Consider the following 18,837-nt stretch of genomic DNA (forward strand, 5'->3'; position numbering starts at 1 on the left):
CTGGAGGAGGAAGATGAAGGTCCGCATCCGGCCCCTGTGTGGCCTTCAACAAGTCATTTTACCCTCTCATCCTTGCGTTCATTCATTCCACAAGTATTCATAGAAAATCTGCATACTTGGTATGGGTGTGTGCTTTCCGGACATAGCACCAAATAAGACCAGCAATATCCTGTGCTCCTGGCATTTCGAAAAAGTGCAGGGAACCAGGCAATGAGGTCTGTATTCCCGCATCTTTAAAGTGGGGTACATGGTTTCTGCCTTTCAAAGTTGTGTGAGTCCCCAAAGGGACACTGGGGCAAAACCACTGGCAGCACATCCTACTGGATCTGCCCCTGAGCCCCCTGACACGAGACCCATCTTCCTTTCACTAACACTCTCCTCAAGGCTGGTCTAACACTCCTCCTTGCCAGAAGGCCTGCCCAGAAAACCCCACTTTCAATAGCTCCTTTGACCCAAGCCCTAGGCCTCAACTGCTGATCTCTCACATGGTCACGTGTAACTTGTAATTATTCCTTACTTTCATGTGTTTGGGCTTTCAGAAAAGCCTGCAGACTCCTCACAGCAAGGACCACAGTCCTACTGGCAGGGCCCTATGCGTAGTGACCCTTGAGGGGTGGGGGTGGCCTTCCCTGCCGAGGGTGGCCTGGGGGGCCCAGGCCTTTTCCACCAGCACCAGGCAGTGTGCTCACTTACGTCAGTCATGGCTTTCTTGGCCCTCTCATCAGCCGAGCGGAACTCACTGATGAGCTCCTCGTGCTCATTGGAGATGCGCTGGACGTCTGACTCCAACTTGCGCTTCACCACCAGGAGGCTTTGGTTCTGGAGGGGAAAATGAAGACATCATTGTGAGCCAGAAGTCTACGCAGCCCTTCCCGTGTCCAGGAAGGAAAAACAGCCCTCTCCCAGACACATTTGCCAGCCCCCCCAACAGGAAATGGCCCTGGGCTTTCTGCTTGGGGTAGGGTCTCTCCCTGCATTTTTCTCTGGGTTTTAGAGGAGAACTTATGTCACAAGGAGACCAAGAATAATGTCAATTAGGCCTGGCGTAGGTGGCAGCTCTAGAGCAATCCTAAACTCAGAGCTGGGAAAACCCAGGTTCAAGCCCTAGTACTTCCACCTACGTGGATAAATTCTTTACCTCTAGGCTTTGGTCTTATCTCTAAAATAGGGTTATAATTCCTATATGTCCCATGCACATTTTTTTCTTTTGGTGAATTCACATGAGATGCTTAGTAAGAGTTAAGCTGTGCTGCTAAAGGTTTGCACTATCAGCCATACTGGTGTCACCACCAGCAGGAGATGGGGTCCCCACTGTTGACCATGGGTCATGGTTTTTCATCTGAAAAGTGAATTTCAGACTTTGGAATATGCTAGATCCCTTCCAGTTCTGAAGTTCTGTCCTCAGCTACACTAGAGATAATGGTGATCCGTGAAACTGGCTAAGTCATCAGAATCTCCTGAGAAGTTTGAATTTCAAAGTTTAGCTTTCTGAGGTCCCACCAGAGACCCACTGGATCAGAATCTCCAAGGGAGAGTCTAGGAGTCTTGGAAAGCTCTGGGCAGCAGTGTGCCTGCACACGCTGGAAATGGTTAAGATGTACATTTTACGTTAGGGGCTTCCTGCCATAACAAGTCAAGTCTTCGCAGGTGAGTTCTGAGGATTTCCCAAGTGGGGACACTACCTGCCTCTGTTCTGAAGGGAGCCCACAGGATCTGGGCACCATCCTGGCTTGTCCCAGTGCCCCAAGTGTGGGTCTGCCTAGCACCCCCCAGGAAGCCAGCATCCTACCTGGATGTTGACCTCGTTGTGCCGCTCGGTGATCTCTACCACCTCCTGCTCCAGCAGCTTGCGGGAGCGCTCGCTGCCCTCCAGGCCGGAGCGCACTTCCTCCAGTTCGGTCTGCAACAGGCTCAGGCGCCGCTCCTGCAGGTTGTACTGCTCCCGCAGCTCCTCGTGCTGCCGAGCATCCTCGTCCATCTGCATCTGCAGGTCCTGGGGGGCAAGACGACCTGGCCTGAGCCCACCTGTTGGGCCCCGGCACCGTCTGGGGCTGGCCAGGCCTTAGGGTGCCCGGATCTTTATGGACCAGGCTCAGCAGGGAGCCAGGGCGGTGGGGTGCAGGGCTGGGGAGGTGGAGGCCACAGAGAAAGAGAGTGCAAGGTATAGACCTGCCCTTGGGGAGTTTACCGTCTGGTTGAGGCCTAGCTGGCTAGGGCCCAGGCGTCCAGAGGATTTGTCCAGTGGGCGGTTAGCATGAGGCCAAGGCTTTTCTGATTATAGAGCCACCTGGTGTTTCCAGCAAGGCCTTCTCACGGCCTTTCTTCCGTAGCCTTGACCATTACAGCCCTGCTGGCTAATCCACATCTCCCTTCTCCTGGTCCTACTATTTCTCTAGAGTGACTATCATCTTTTTGAATACTAGTTTTATTTATTTGTTATGTATTGCCTATCTGCAGGGATGTCTGTTTGTTGTGTCCATTCTTGTATTCCTAGACCTAATACGGTGCCTAGACCAGGCAGGTCTCTAATAACCATGTGTTGAATGCATAGATCTAGCTACAGAGGCTTGAAAGACAAGCCTGATGATGGAGAGGGTTAAAGGAAGACTCCAACTCTATTTATATTTATTACTTAAAGAGAGTGGTGGATAATAGTGTATTATGTTCTTCATTTTTCTGTGCCTGAATTCACTTTTAATAAGTAAAAAATGACTTTAATAACCAGGACAGACCCTACTTTCCCTTTTCCTGTTTTCTTCCCTCTTTTCAGTGGTCCAGGATATGGGCTTTGGTGGCTGGGGCCTCTCATGTATGCAGTCCCCAGGTCTCCTGCTCCCTGGACTGTCAGCCTCCCCCCATTGTCACTTTCATGCCTCTCTCCCAGCTGTAGACATGCACAGTCAGCTTCCTGGAAGCCTGCAGGCTTGGGAATGGCTAACTTTGTGATTACTTCTTCCTCCTCCCAGATTGCTACCTTGATTTGCTGTTGCAGTCTCTTCAGTGTCTTTACAAGTTCGCTGTTGTTCTTGTTGGCATGGTCTAGCTGGATTTCCATCTCATTCAGGTCCGTCTCCATCTTCTTCTTAAGCCGAAGCGCCTCTGCCCGGCCCTTGGCCTCTGCCTCCAGGCTGGCCTGCAATGACTCAATTGCGCGCTGGTGGTTCTTCCTGCAAGTCCAAACAGAGAAGGCGTTGGCATGCTGGGCCCACTGGTCAGGGTGTGCTAACCCTTGCTAAAGAGGTCTGAGAGCTTCAACATGGATATGGCCACCATATTTGAAATTAGACTGTATGTCCCCTTAAACATGTAAGTGGGGGAGCATTGTGGTTTGGGAAACAAAGGTTAATGTTTACCACCTATCTTTTGGGATCTCAAATCATTTAACATGAGAAACAGCCTTTCAAGGAAACAGAAGCTCCACGATGACAAAAAACATGTGAGAGATTTAGCACGTCATGGAGTCAGGATTGAAACCCAAATGCTAGCTTGTTTTTTAGAAGAGTAAATGAAACAAGATGGGATTGGGAGGGAGACAAACAATAAGTGACTCTTAATCTCACAAAACAAACTGAGGGTTGATGGGGGGAGGGGGGTTAGGGGGGTGGGGTTATGGACATTGGGGAGGGTATGTGCTATGGTGAGTGCTGTGAAGTGTGTAAACCTGGCGATTCACAGACCTGTACCCCTGGGGATAAAAATATATGTTTATAAAAAAAAAATATATATATATATATGTTTATAAAAAATAAAATTAAAAAAAAATAAAAAATTAAAAAAAAATAAATTACAAAATGTGAGCCTTGGCCATACAAGTCAGTTTTAGGTCTCTCTTTAAAATAGCAGTCATCGCTTGATTGTGTTTACTATATTTAATTTTACTGTAATCAATGTAATGAACATTTTCACAAAGCCCTCATATAAGCTGTATTAATCTCCTTCCACAGAAGGGGACCAGAGGAGGTAATTCAGATGTCCAAAAAATAGTTGTTTCATTGAGGGAAACAAATGGGTAGCATGTAAAGATCCTGTCACCTGCCCCACACTGTGTTCACCTCTGCTCCACCATGAACACCTTCCACGTGCTTGCACATTACTAGATTTGCAGCACTTTGAGATGTATTCAATTTCTAGACATGGGAGGAGGTATAACATTCTCAGAAGGGAATAAAATTTTGATTCACTTTGACTTAAAAAGTAAATTCAAGAAAAACTATATAAAACAGGTTGAAAAAAAATTAAAGAAGATCTAAATAAATGGAAGGACATTCATGTTCGTGGATCAGAAGACTTCATATTGTCTAGGTGGGATTCACTGCAATCCCTACCAGAATCCCAGCTAACTTCTTCGCAGAAGTTGCCAGGCTGATCCTAAAATTTATATAGAAATGTAAGGGACCCAGAATAATCAAAACAATCTTGGAAAAGAAGAACAAAGTAGAGGACAAAGTAGAGGACCAATTTCAAAGCTTACTACCAGGCTGCAGTAATCACAACATTGTGGGGGTGCCTGGGTGGCAATGTTGGGCATTGTACTCTTGGTTTCATCTCAGGTCATGGTCTCAGGACTGTGAGATTGAGCCCTTTGTTGGACTCTGTGCTTGGCGTGGAATTTGCTTGAGATTCCCTCTCCCTCTCCCTCGGCCCCTCCTGCTTGTGCTCTCTCTCTCTTTCTCTCAAATAAATAAGTCTTAAAAAAAAAAAGACTTTGTGGTCCTGGCATAAGGACAGACCTATAGATCAATGGAGTAGAATTGGGAATCCAGAAATAAACCCTAGTCAATTCATTTTCAACAAGTTGCTAAGACCATTCAATAGGAGGAGAACAGTCTTTTCAGAAAGTGATTCTGAGACGACTGGATATCCACATGCAAAAGAATGAAGCTGGACCCCGTACTTCACACCTTCTATGAAACTTAACTCAAGATGGATCAAAGACCTAAATGTAAGAGCTGAAACTATAAAACTCTTAACTAATCTGGGAAACATAGACAGAAATTTTTGTGACTAGATTAGGCAATGGTTTTTTAGATATGATACCTAAAATACAAAGCTACCAAAGAAAGGAAAAACAGATACATTGAACTTCATCAGAATTATAAACATTTGTGCTTCAGAGGGTATCGTTAAGAAAGTGACAAGGAGGGGCGCCTGGATGGCTCAGTCAGTTAAGTGTCCAAGTCTTGATTTTGGCTCAGGTCATGATCTCAGGATCCTGGGATGGAGTCCTACACTAGGCTCCCTGTTCAGCAGGGAGTCTGCTTGAGATTCTCTCCCTCTCCCTCTCCCCCAGCTCATGCACATACACATACTCTCTCTCTCTCTCCTCTCTCTCTCTCTGGAAAAAATAAATCTTTAAATAAAATTAAGAAAGTTAAAAGGCAACCCACAGAATGGGAGAAAATACAAATTATATAGCTGATAAAGGAAGGGTCTAGTATTCAGAATATATAGAGAACACTTATAACTCAACAATAAAAAGACAACCTGGTTTTTAAAATGGGCCAAGGACTAGAACAGACATTTCTCCAAACAGGATATAGAAGCGACCGATAAGCACATGAAAGATGCTCAGCATCGTTAGCTATAACGGAAACATGATTCCAAACTATGGTCAGATACTACCTCACATCCACTGGAATGACTGTGATAAGATAATGATAAATGTTGAAGAAGATCTGGAGAAACTGCAGTCCTTAACACTGGGAATGTAAAATGATGCACCAGCTTTGGAAAATAACCTGACAGTTCTGCAAAAAGTTAAAACATAAGAGCTAGTGTACCAGACCAGAAAGAAGTATACTTCGAAGAGAAATGTAAACCTAGATCCACACAAAAAAACTTGTATATGAATGTTCATAGTGGCATTATCCATAGTAGCCAAAAGGTGAAAACAGCACAAATGTCCATCAGCTGATGAATAAATAAAATGTGACCAGCCCAAATGATGGAATATTATTCAGGAATAAAAAGGAAAGAGGGTGCCTGGGTAGCTCAGTGTTAAGGTTAAAGCCTCTGCCTTCGGCTCAGGTCGTAATCTCAGGGTCCTGGGATGGAGTCCTGCATCGGGCTCTCTGCTCGGCGGGGAGCCTGCTTCCCTCCCCACTGCCTGCCTCTCTGCCTACTTGTGATCTCTGTCTGTGAAATAAAAGAAAATTTTTTTAATTAAAAAAAATAAAAAGGAATGAAATACTTCCTGACACATGCCCCAACATGGATGAAGTTGAAACATTCTGTTGAAAAAAGCCAGTCAAAAAGAACCACATACTGTATGATTCCACTTATATGGAATGTCCAGAATAGGCAAGTCCAAAGAAAGTCGTTGGCTAGATTAGTTGTTGCTTCAGGCTGGAAGTGGGGGTGGTAGGGAGGTATGGGGGCATGACTGCTAAGGGATATGGGTTTATCTCGGGTTTATCTAAACTTGTAGTGATGATTGCACAACTTAAAACCATTCAATTTGGGACACCTGGGTGGCCCAGTGGGTTAAGCTTCTGCCTTTGGCTCAGATCATGATTTCGGGGTCCTGGGATCAAGCCCCCCATTGGGCTCTCTGCTCAGCGGGGAGCATGCTTCCCCCACCTCTCTGACTGCCTCTCTGCCTACTTGTGATCTCTCTCTCTCTGTCAGATAAATAAATAACATCTTTTAAAAAAAAACTCCATTCAATTTTTCCCTTGCCATGGGCACACTGTATGTAAATTATATCTCAAATGTGTTGTAAACTCACTCTCTCTCACACGTGCATGTGCATGCACACATGCACACACCACATAGTGGCATAGCTAGGTATTCAGGGTGGGGGTCACATTTAGCCTGATGGCTGCAGAATCACGGGGCCTCTCTCCCCAGTGGCTCCCCACGTCCTGCAGGAGTGATTGTGGGGGATGTTGTAAACTCAGGAAGCCACAGTGCGGAGAGATTTGAGACAGGCAGTTCCGGCATGGTGCCAATGCGGACAGTTGCAAGTGTGTTGTTCTTTTCAAAATCACAACAAATCATATTTCTGTAAACCAGAACCTAGTGCTGAGTCTAAAAATTTCTTAGAACCTCAAGCAGCAACAGAGGACACCGGATTGAAAAGGAATTTCCAAATCCAGCACTCCTTGGCACCCCAAGAGATCAATTTTTTTCCATGATGTGGTGGATATTCTCTAAGGGTTCATGAATGTTAACAGTAACATAGCTGTGTGGCTTCACAGGTTACAATGTATTTCATATCTACCATCTCATTTAATCTTCCCCACACCCCAGAGCTGGGATGAGGAAGCCATCATCATTCACATCTGTTAGATGGGACAGTTGTACTTATCTCACAGCAGTTTTTTCCTAATTTTTTTATTGTTGGAAAATGCTCATTACATGAAATTTCCCATGTTAACCATTTTTAGGTGCACTGTCCAGTGGTATTAAATATATAATGCCATGCCACCACTGCCAACATCCATCTCCAGAACTCGTTCCATCTTATAAACCTGAAATCAGGTCCCTGTTAAACACTAACTCCCCATCCTTCTTTCCCGCAGCAACTACCGTTCCACTTTCTCTTTTTTTATTAAAAGATTTTATTTATTTATTTGACAGAGATTGCAAGTAGGCAGAGAGGCAGGCAGATGGAATAAAATTCCATTGTAGGAGCCACCTGGGTGGCTCAGTCAGTTGGGCTTCCAACTCTTGATTTAGGGTCAGGTCATGATCTCGGGGTTTTGAGATCGAGAACTGTGTTGAACCCTGCATTGGGCTCCATGCTCAGCAAAGAGTCTTGTTTCTCTCCCTCTCCTGCCCCTCCCCTCACTCATGCGTGTGCATGTGCTCTCTCTCTCAAATAAATCTTTAGAAAATTCCATTGTATGCACAGAACTCATCTTTTTTTTTCTTTTAAAGATTTTATTTATTTATTTGACAGACAGAGATCACAAGTAGGCAGAGAGGCAGTCAGAGAGAGAGGAAGGGAAGCAGGCTCCCTGCTGAGCAGAGAGCCCGATGCGGGACTCGATCCCAGGACCCTGAGATCATGACCTGAGCCGAAGGCAGCGGCTTAACCCACTGAACCACCCAGGTGCCCAGAACTCATCTTTTTGTTTCTCTTTAGATACAGTGGACATTTGGTTGTCAGTGGACATTTGGGTTGCTTTCATGCCGTAGCCCTTCTGAATAATGCTATGAACATAGGCGTAGAAATCTCTTTCCAAGACCCTGCTTTCAATTCTTTGGGTAGATACCCAGAGGTAGAATTGCTGGATCATATGTTAATCTTACTTTAAATTTCATGAGGAGCCTCTATATTGTTTTTCACAGCAGCTGTACCATTTTACATTCCCACCAGAGGTGCACAAGAGTTCCAGTTTCTCCACATCCTTGCCAGCGCTTGTCATCTTCTGTGTTTTGGATTGTAGCCTTCCTAATGTGTATGAGGTGGTATCTCATTGTAATTTTGATTAGCGTTTCCGTAAGGATGAGTAATAGTGAGCATCTTTCCATGTGCTTATTGGCCATTTGTATATCTCTTTGGAGGAATGTCTAGTCAAGTCCTTTGTCCATTTTTGAGTTATTATGGGTTATTATCTCATGGGGTTTTGTGATCACTTAAGTACTATATTTCAAAGTATTCACCTAAGTTGCCCAAGGTCACGTGACTAGTGGGTGGCAGAGGCCCAGGTTTCTGGACTCTACTCCATCATGCTACCTCAAGTCAGCCTCCCATTGCCTTAGCCCCATACCTCGTAGCTTCAAATTCCTCTTCTTTCTCATGGATTCTCCGGTCGATGTCAGCTTTCACCTGAGCCAGTTCCAGCTGAATTCGAATCACCTTGCTCTCTTCAACCTGCCGGGAGTATAAACATCAGACTTTCTGGCTAAGTAGGTGCGCGGTCACTGGCCAGGGGTCCAGCCTCCCAGGTGATGACCGTGTGGTTACCTCCAGGGAAGACTCCGCTTCCTCCAAGGCCACCTGGAGTTCTTCCTTCTCAATCTCCAATTTTTTCTTCAGCTTCTGCAGCTCATGCACACTCCGTCCTCCCTCACCCAGCTGATCAATCAGTTCCTTTATCTCCTCTGAGGAAGGAATATTCTCATTAATAAGACACATGAGGACCACCAGCTTCCCAGGGTCATCGCATGTGGCATGGACAATGCAACATCAGGGCAGAAGCAGACACTCCTAGCCTCACTGTATCTAAAGAGAAACAACATACTCTCAAGTCATAGACTCATGGAGTATCAGAGCTTGGACGTTGGAGAACAGTGGGTTCAAGCTCCTCATTTTATAGTTGAGAGACTGAAGCCCAGAGAAGAGTGAACAACCACAGAGCAGCTTTGGGGCCAGTGGCCAGGACTCCCCGGGACTGTGAAGCCTTCTTTTCTCAGAGAGCCCCTTCTCCCCTCTGCTTCCCCGCCACCAGGTTTGAAAACTAACCTCACAAAAAAAGGCAGGAGGATTAGAGCCTTTCAGATCTCCTTCCTCATTTGGGAGACCTCTCTTGCCCACCCAGAGGAACCCATAGGGACCTACAGTCCTTGGAGCGGTCACAAATCTCAGCCCACAACCAGAGGTGTCCAGAAAAATGTAAGTGTCCTGATTAATCTGTGACCAAGCTCCATTTCTACATCAAGCCCCTCTGAGTTCAGAGAAACCTCATTTAATCCAGGGTCTCCCCACCTGGGTTTCTAAGTTCCAGGTGGGGTTTAGAGAGCACAGGGGGCATCATCCAAGTCTCAGCTGTTGGTGTCCACCAATGCGGGCATCATAGACACCCTGTAGCCCACATGGCTTCCCATCACCTGTCACCTGAACATAGGTGGTTTCCGGAACATTCCCCACTGGACTGCTCTGGGACAACCAGCAACGCTGTGATGCTGCTTCACCCCCTCTCAGCCCAGGCAGGCTGCTTGGCCACTCTCCTCTGTGGCTCCCACAGGCTGAGGCTACTTTATAAGTTTTTGTTCTCACCTGTGCTTCACCTGCCAGATGAGGTGCATATTCCTCTAAACCCCTAGGTTACCAGGGAGTTTTATCGTCTGCACCAGGAGCTGGTGCGAGGGTGTGGGTGGGGAACGGAGTAGAAGTGGAGGCAGGGCCCTGGGCCATCGGCAGGGCCCCTCAGCAGTGCCCCTCAGCAGTGCCTCATCATCACCTCCGTCCTATTTTCTGCCATCTCCTGGTCCAGGCAATCTTGGTCTGGGTGTTCTGGTTGTTCTTCCCCAGTCTTAACTCATGTATTTACGTTCAAGTCCTCTAGTACTTAGACTTTTGAGGTTACAAATGCAGAGCCTTCATATCTCAAATGCTGGGCTCTCACGATTCTCCCCTGTAAGCTGACAGCTCCCCAGGGAGGGACTTCTAGGACCTTGGGCAGATTTGGGGGACAATCAGGGACCATTTGCTTTTACTCTCCATCAGGCATCTAACCTGAATTGAGGAAACCCTGTATTGACTGAGATTTCATTTGCTGCTCAGCAGAACAGGGATCCCAAAACAGTTCTTGAAAATAAAAATACTGACATCTCTCACACAACTGATTTTGGGATTAGAAACGTTCACCTGCCATAAAAGCAAATAAAGCAGTCAGATCTCTGAATGGCGAAATGACCCTCAACAGATAGCATTCTTCCAAGGGTATCCAACAGAATGAAGTTCCAGCCTGAAGCCTCCGATACATAAGAAATCATACACATAGGGCACCTGGGTGGCTCAGTCAGTTAAGTGTCTGCCTTTGGCTCAGGTCATGGTTCCGGGGTCCTGGGATCGAGGCCCGCATTGGGTTCCCTGCTTAGCAGGGAGTCTGCTTCTCCCTCTTGCCCCCACCCCTACTTGGGCGCACTCCCTCTCTCTCAAAAATAAATAAATAAAAATCTTAAAAAAAATTCTTACATGTGTATGTATATTATGTACGTATGATAGATGTAAGGGCTCCATACACAAAGGGCTCTGCTGAGCCCCTGTTTGTTCCAGCCACTCTCCTGAGTGAAGATTTCACATATCTTCACACCCATCTTACAAGGAAGACATCATCTCCCCAACTTGCAGGTGAGGAAACTGAGGCACGGAAAGGTTAAGTGCCTCGCCTGCTTGAAATGCTGTTGCTGAGTGCCCGGGTGCTTCTACACGGTGTTGGTAGTATGCATTTATCGGGTTCCTACCAAGTGCCGGGTGCTCAAACCCATGACACGCTCAGGAGGAAGGAGGCCCCGCCCGAGTCTTTGTCCCTGTCTGCAGACTCACCCTGCAGAGTCTTGTTCTCCTTCTTCACGGACTCCAGGTGCTCCAGGGACTCCTCATAGGCAGTCTTGATCTTGAAGCTCTCTGTCATGTACATGCGGCACTCCTTCTGTGAACTGTCCACTTCCACCTGCAGCTCCTCGCACTTCTGCTGCCACTCGGCCAGCATCTTGTCGAAGACCCGTTGCTTCTTGTCCAAGGCAGCGGCTGCGGCATTGGCCTAGGGAGAGGTGGGGCTGGTCTCCGCGGGTCTGACTTTCCAGCCCCTTCCCCTCCTCGGTGCTCCTCCCCAGCTTCCCTGCCCATCCCCAGTTAACTGTGGTGGCCACAGACTTCTTGAGGTCTGGGAGATAATTCCACATGTACGGCACAAGCACGGGGCAGGGAGTCTGGAAGGAGCCACACCCCGCACATCTACTATAAGACATGTGACCTTGGGCAGTCCATCTTATCGTCCTGGGCTCAGGTTTTCTTAGGTGTAAAATGAGGGATCTGGGCCACAGCAGCCTTCCCAGATTTAAAACATTCACCCAATTCACCCAATAAATAATAGCTTATTTCTCTATATTTTACTAATATGCGTTATGTGTCATTGTCCAACTCAGACATGAGTTTGGTGTTCTATTTCTTGTGAATCAAAGCTGATATTTCTCAGATCTTACTTTTCATAGGCCTTTCACCTTTTTTCATAACTGTCCGGCAAGTATGTATTTGCTGTGTTGCAATATTGGAATTTGTAAATTTCTGCTTAATTTCTTAATTGCGGGGGTGAAGGAGCAAAAGGTTATCAGGTTTTGGGACTATTCTCACATGGATATGATCCTCTGCCTATATGCCCTATCTAGACCAGGACCAGGACCAGGCTGCTGTGTGCCAGTGGAAATCGTATTTAATCTGGCCCAGAGACTTGCAGATCAGTCTGAACCAGGGATGCAAACAAGAATACTTAGCCACACAGTGTGTGGGATGTGGTTTGCATGAGGAAAAGGGGAACAGAGACAAGACTGGCTGCATGACTTCCTGGGACTAAGTTTTGTCCTCATCACAGACCTAATTGAATAGTGGCCTGTTGAGTGTTAAGATGGGATGGGGGCCTGTGTCCAGGGGGCCTGAATACAGACCCTGTGCTCCTTCCTGTTGGACCCCCATTTCTTCTTGCTAAGCCCAGGCATGTGATAGTTTTATCCAACTCTCTTGGGTCCCTTGGATCCAGTGATTATTTGACTCCCTGACCTTCTCCAGGTCGATGGTGAGGTCCTCGACTTCTGCCTGGAGTCGTTGTTTATTTTTCTCGAGGGAGGCAGCCCGGGCCTGGGCAGCTTCGGCTGCCTCTTCTGCTTCCTGGAGCCTGGCGGCAAGTTTCCTCCTGCGGGCGAGGGCAAGAGAGGCTGTCAGGGAAACACAGGAGCCCATGGGCTTGGGGGCTGGGTTTGCGGTGCTGAGCTCTGGCGCCACAGAGAAGATGCAAATGAAATGGAGAGTGTTTAGAGGAAAGCAGTCACTGTCTGTCTGTCTGTACATCCGTCCATCCATTCAGCAACTATTTATTTTTCTGCTCTGGGTCAGGTATCATTCTAGGCATTAGAGAAATAGACCAAGACCTCTGTCTTCATGGAACTTCTGCTCTAGATGGGGGATAGACACAGAGGCATAAGCACCATGGAGAAAGTAAGGTGGGGAAGGGGACACATGAGCAGAGGAAGAGGGCAAGGACCTTGCAGGGGTCTGGGGAAGAAGGTCCAGGCAGAGAGAGGTGAGGGGTTGAGAGTCAGCCTGAGCTTTGGAATGGGACCAGTCGGCTCCTGGATGTTCTCAGCAGAAAACAGGAAAGAGCTAGAGGGCAGGAAGTGGGGAGCTGTAGGATATAGATTTAGGATCAATGTATAAAGAGCTTTTGATAAGAGATTGATGTCAGCTGGAGCCCACTGTGCTTATTGCTATCTATTTGCCTCAAATTCCAGTGGGCAGGAGGCACCAGCACGCAGGTCGGCGCCCCTCCCTGCCTGCTGCAGGATGGCTCACACACAGGGCTTCCCATGGGCAGCCAAGTCAGCCTGTTCCTATACAAGAAGGTGGCTCAGACACACATTCATGTGTCCACTCTTATTTCCTCAGGCCTATCAAGCAGAGTGTCCACTTCCCTAGTTTGCAAACGAGAAAGAAAGGTCACAAGATTTGAGGGCATTTCACACAGAGTGGGAGAACTGGCGGAGTGAGGGTCCTTTTCGCTGAGTGTGGTTCGTGTCCTCCCAGCATCACCCAGAGGCCCTGCCCCAGACCCACCAGACTTGTGGAAGCTTCCCAAGCACTTAGGGGCAGAGAAGCCCTGCCTAGAGGTGGAGACCCTGCTCCTGACCTCCCTGCAGGGAGCCTGAGCATTTTAGGGCAGAGGCCGTAGAGAGCCTTGAAGAGGAAACCCAAAGGCTGGGTATTCTACTGAGGGCACAGAGTGGCCTTTGCTGTCCAGACACGCATCCCCCTTATTAAGAGGAGCCTGTGAACTGCCTTCTCCTGGCTGTGGTCCTGGCCTCTGCAGTGGCTGATGTGGTCAGACCCCCAGCACCACCCCCACCCCAGCCTTCCGTGTTCTGCAGTGTAGGGTGACCCTCACTTGGTCTCCTCCAGCTCTTCGGTCCTCTGGATGGCATCGGTCTCATACTTGGTCCTCCAGGTGGTCACCTCAGTGTTGAGCTTGGACACGAGGCGCTGCAGCTCTGATTTGCCTCCCTGCTCCTCCTCCAGCTGCTCCTTCACCAGGTCTAGGTCATGCTTGGTGTTGGCGAGACTCACCATGGCCGCGCTTCGAGACTGTGGGGACCAGCCGAGCCTGTCAGAGGCCCTGATGGTCCCTATGGCCCCCAGGGCCATCCCTTAGATTCACACAATGTTGGACCAACATTGCAGCAGGTTCTATAATCCAAACCATTAGTGCTTATTTTCCTTGTTTTGTTCCAATTACTGGCCACAAGGATATGGAATTTTGTCAGATTTCATTTAGTTGCACACATGGCACACCACAGTCTTGTAGTTAACTTTTTAACTCATTGTTGAATCATATTTTTCATATTCCTTCTACAACTTTATAACTTGTAACTCTCTTCAGAGGGACAGCTCCATCACCCCAACCCATCCCCAAACCAACCTTGGATTCCTCATCCAGTTGCCTCTTGTAATCGTTCACCTGCGACGTCAGGGATGTCTTTATCCGCAGAATCTGGTTGAGTCGGCTCTGGGATTCCTCATATTCCCGGCTGAGCTCCCCATTTTCAGCTGGGTGAGAAGGGAATGGGAGAAATATTGGATGAAATTGTCCAAGCACTGCCAACTTCCAGCGTCCTGCATGGGGTACGGGGCTTCTGATCGTGAAGTCCCAGCCCCTGGCATGAGATACAGCAAAGCCGTTCAAAGGAAAGAGTGGGGCAGAGAGTGTTTACTTTGAGAAATTAATTGTCACGGTCTCCGAACCTACACTCTTGTTGTCTATGAACTGATTGTTGGGGCTGGAGGCCAGGAAGGTGTGCATGAGCCAGAGAGGACGAGCAAGGGTTTCTTTAGATTTGTGGAAAGTTACCTCCTCTCACTGAGCTTCCCTTTTCTTATCTGTCAAATGGGGATATTGATTTTCGGAAGCATTCAGAATGTGGGAAATAAGGCCAAAGGAGGCCAGCCGGTTCTCTGATGTCATACTGGAACATTGTCTGACTGGCCTGTCTAGGGAGTGTTTCCTTCTCTCAGGGAATAGCGTGGTCGTTCGTCTTGCTGTTACCACAGATCAGAGTCTGGCCTCTGCAAAGTTAGATGTTAAGTGAATTGTGATAAGTTGCAAATCATTTTTGCCCTAGAGATGCATAGGAGCTCTTCTGGTTTAAGAAAAAAAAAGAAAAAAGAGCAAGAAAGAAAAAGAAAAGAAAAAAAAAAAACCAAACCCAGAGGTTGCGGGATTATTGTGTTGTAAGACGTTAACTGGCTTTGGGTCTACCTTAGCGAAGTTATCTACAGGCATCCCTTCCCCAACCAACCGTGTAAATCTCTGCCCCTCAAATGCCCTTTGAAGGCAGGCTTGCCGTTTCCCGGCTCCTTCATTAGTGACACATGGTCACTGTCTGTTAGTATGCGGGTCATGTTTTAAAATGTTTAAAAATTGAGTTGTGTCTGCTGCCCCTCCTGCTGATCTCCCAGGGTGGTTGACAGAACTGGGAGGGAAATGCTTTGAATAGTGTTCCCCGTTTGCCGCTGTAAAGATGATACTTGAAACATTCAGTGGGTATAATCAAATCTCCCGTCACATCACAGGGGATGCGAATTTTCCAAGGCTGAGAAAGCCCTGGGAAGAGGACCCAGCTGCTCCTTCAGTTTCCTTGAGGGATCCTCATTCTGTTCCATGCACGGGGCCTCAGGAAGCTGTAGGCTGCGGCCAGCTCACCTTGCAGGCGGGTCCTGATGGCGTTGATTTCTGCCTGGTTTCGCTCCAGCTCAGCCACCTTGGCATTGGCTTCAGCTAAGCTGTCTTCCAGCTTTCGGATGTGGGCCTCGGCATTCATCTGCTCGGGACGAATGAGCCCAGTGGGGAAACGGGGAACAGGCCCTCCCTGCTTCCCACCTGGGTTCCCCTAGTGCAGCCTCCCATACAGCCTGCCTAGTCCTTCTAGAATGTCCCTGTCTCAGAATGATCTCCCCACCACCCCGCCCCAGCTCACCATGTCCACCAACATAAACCTTGACCTTTGGGTTGGCACACAGACCCTCACTCTCTGGCTCATCTCCATTTTATGGTTACTCCGGACCCCTGCAGACCTCACCCAGTCAGAAAATGCAATGGGTCAGTTTAAGAAAAAAATACTAGCATAGTGCAGGGGTCTGCAGATAAAGTAGGATCTGTGAAGATACCTCGTGAGTGCCTGAAGTGTGGAGTAGTACTTGGCTGCAACTGGGGACCCCAAGGCATCCTCCCTGCTCACCTTTGAAGCCCCCCCTTTCCCTCATGTTACTAGAATGCTTCTCACATGGCCGATGCCTGGTAAATGCATGTTGAATGGCTTACTTGCTTTTCCTTCTTGCCACATATCCCTTTTTCATTGCAGGGATGTATACATTTATCCTACTAGTCTCCCAGCTCCTTGAGGATGTAGTCGTCCTAATGTAATGGTCATCTTAATAGCTCATATTTATTGAGCTTTTCTTATATGCCAGGGATGGTTGTAGCCCTCCCAACAGCACTATAGAGTAGGGATTCTTAATGTCTCCATTTTAATCATGAGGAAACCGAGGCACAGTTAGGTTATGAACCTGGCAAAATATTTGCAAAGCGGCTGGGCAGTGGGGCACTCCCCTGTGGCTCTGTGGGGGTCCACCCTCACCTTGGACTTCTGCACAGTCTCCATGCTGGCATTGAGGTCATCAATCTCAGCCTTCATGACCTGCTTGTCCTTCTCCAGTTTGGACTTGACCCTCTGCAGGTTCTCCACGTGCTCGGTCAGCTCGGCCATCGAGTCCGTGTGCTTCTTGCGCAGCGTGGACGCCGCTGCCTCACTCTGCAGGGCCGTCTCCTCCAGCTCCCGCCTCAGCTTTAGCAGCTCTGCCTCCCGCTTGCGGTTCTGCTCAATCTGGAAGAGAGGAGAAGCAGAGTTTAGCAGAATGGATCGGCACTGGCCTCCTGAGGCTGGACATGGACCACCTGCCCAGCGGTCCCCCGCTATTTCTGCACCCCACTGATAGGAGGTCTTAATGGAAATATCCATCCTGAGCCTTTGGGTGGGTTGCCCACCACATTCATTTAGATAGCGTTGTGCCTTGAGTTGTGCCTCCTAAAAAGATACGCTCAATTCTTAACCCCAAATACCTGTGATGGTGACCTTATTTGGAAACAGGGTCTTTGCAGATATAAACAAGTTAAAATGCCATAACTGGATTAAGGAGGGCTCCCTAAGTCCTTCTAAGAGGAGGACCACGGAGGCAGGGATGGACTGATGCAGCTACAAGCTACAAGCAAGAAACACCAGAGTCTGCCGGCAACCCACCTGCTGCCACAAAGGAGGCCTTGGACACACTCCCCCAGCGCCTCCAGAAGGAGCCCACCAAGCAGCCCCTTCTGCATGGCTCCCCATGTCACACAGCCCCGTGACCCCACTTCCTCCCATCCTCCTGGTGCTCAGAATCCTGTTGTTCCCTTAACTTTCCCTGCATCGCTAGACATCATCCCTTCTTAATGCCTTTCCTCCTGGGACCCCGACCGCAGCAGGGCACCAGCTCAGCAGGTCCCTCCACAGCAAGCAGACTGTGGCCAGATGGTGAGGGGATGGGATGTGGAGTCCAGGGAGCCTTCTAGTGATAAGGGACACCGTCCATATTCCTGCTCTCAGCTCTGACCTAGGGTCCACATTTGTAAGAGACCTAACAACACGGAATTAGGAGAGTTTCAAGTATCTTCTGCCAGTCTCCACGTTGCCTTTTTGTGAATTGGAAGAAGGTGCATCCCAGACCAGAGGCTCAGCTTGGATTCCAGCCCTGGGAGTGTGGGGTCACCATGTCTTCATGTTCTATATTCTGATGCTTTGAGATCTGGGAGTTTGCTGACTCTGGAAGGACAGCCCCTCCCAGGGTTAGCTAATTCCTAGAGATGGCAAACAACCACATTTCCAAAGCAAAGCAACCAATCTAGATCCCACTCTCTTCTCCAATTCCTCCTCTATGGGGTTCTCACCCTCTCAGCCATTGTCTGCCTGCCCTCAGTACCCCCATGGCCAGGTACCAGACAACTGGGGACAGCCTCTGTGCCCTAGAGCCTGCTGAGATTATCCAAACTAGCTCATCCTAAGCCTACTTACTCTGCCTCCCTGGCTCTTCCTTCAGAAACGAAAGTAGAGGCTCTTGGGTACAATTTCCCTCTGCCCTTGCCTCCTGCTGACCTTAGTGCTTCCCTGTGTGGTCCTGCATGGCATGCCCCCTCTCCTTGGAGACTGTCACAGACTCTCTTTAGTGGCAGTCCTCTCCTGATCTCCTGGCCTCACTGCAGCTCACATTTTCTATAAATACGGATTGTACAGTGCCCACCCTCTGCCTTCAGACCAGTGCTGCTTCTGTCAATACCACTGGGCTAAGGAGCCCCAAGGTAAAGGGGACCAAACCAGCCCCTCTCTTGCCTCTTTATTATTGTTTTCTCCTCAAGTTAGCCCCCGAAATTCAGCAAGAACTGTTTTTTTCCTCACTGGTCATCATCCAGCAATTTTTTTTCTCCCTGCAGGCAGACAGGAATTGGGGTTCCTGGGTGCCCTGAAGATGGTACCTGAGCAGACGTAGCTCCTCCAGCCTCTTCCAGTCTATCACTGAGGTCTTCGAGGTCCCGGGCCAGGTCGCTGCGTTGTTTCTCCACCTGGGGAGGATCAAATGACCATGATGGGAGCCTGGTGCAGGAGCCCCCCCTTCTCTGGTAAAGACTACAGTGACCACATGGTGTCTTGTGAGGCTGGGGACCTGCACTTGGGGAGTTCTGCCCTCTGCCTGCCACCCTGCACAGCCAGTGAAGGATGCCTGTGTCCTTCCCCTGCACTGGGTGCGGGGGTCTTCCCGCCCACCCTACCCTAGGCCTGGTTTGGCTGAATCTGGAGATTAGGTGTGTGAGGATT

General features: G+C 48.5%; 1 protein-coding gene across 1 annotated transcript in view; it reads right to left on the reverse strand.

Moving 5' to 3' along the window:
• The window catches only part of LOC111145772 (myosin-16), a 64,055-nt gene that overhangs the window by 6,084 nt on the left and 39,134 nt on the right, over positions 1-18,837 (reverse strand). Inside the window, exons 29-40 of the mRNA XM_022500962.1 lie at positions 18,498-18,584; positions 16,573-16,818; positions 15,639-15,756; positions 14,358-14,485; positions 13,827-14,023; positions 12,449-12,581; positions 11,219-11,435; positions 8,915-9,051; positions 8,718-8,821; positions 2,975-3,167; positions 1,790-1,993; positions 694-819 (exon numbers count right to left, since the gene is read on the reverse strand). Coding sequence (XP_022356670.1) covers positions 694-819; positions 1,790-1,993; positions 2,975-3,167; positions 8,718-8,821; positions 8,915-9,051; positions 11,219-11,435; positions 12,449-12,581; positions 13,827-14,023; positions 14,358-14,485; positions 15,639-15,756; positions 16,573-16,818; positions 18,498-18,584 — 1,890 coding nt within the window. The remainder of the gene's footprint in view (positions 1-693; positions 820-1,789; positions 1,994-2,974; positions 3,168-8,717; positions 8,822-8,914; positions 9,052-11,218; positions 11,436-12,448; positions 12,582-13,826; positions 14,024-14,357; positions 14,486-15,638; positions 15,757-16,572; positions 16,819-18,497; positions 18,585-18,837) is intronic.

The sequence above is a fragment of the Enhydra lutris genome, unplaced genomic scaffold (assembly GCF_002288905.1).
Source record: "Enhydra lutris kenyoni isolate GAN:26980312 unplaced genomic scaffold, ASM228890v2 scaffoldscaffold13, whole genome shotgun sequence".
Lineage (NCBI taxonomy): Eukaryota > Metazoa > Chordata > Mammalia > Carnivora > Mustelidae > Enhydra > Enhydra lutris.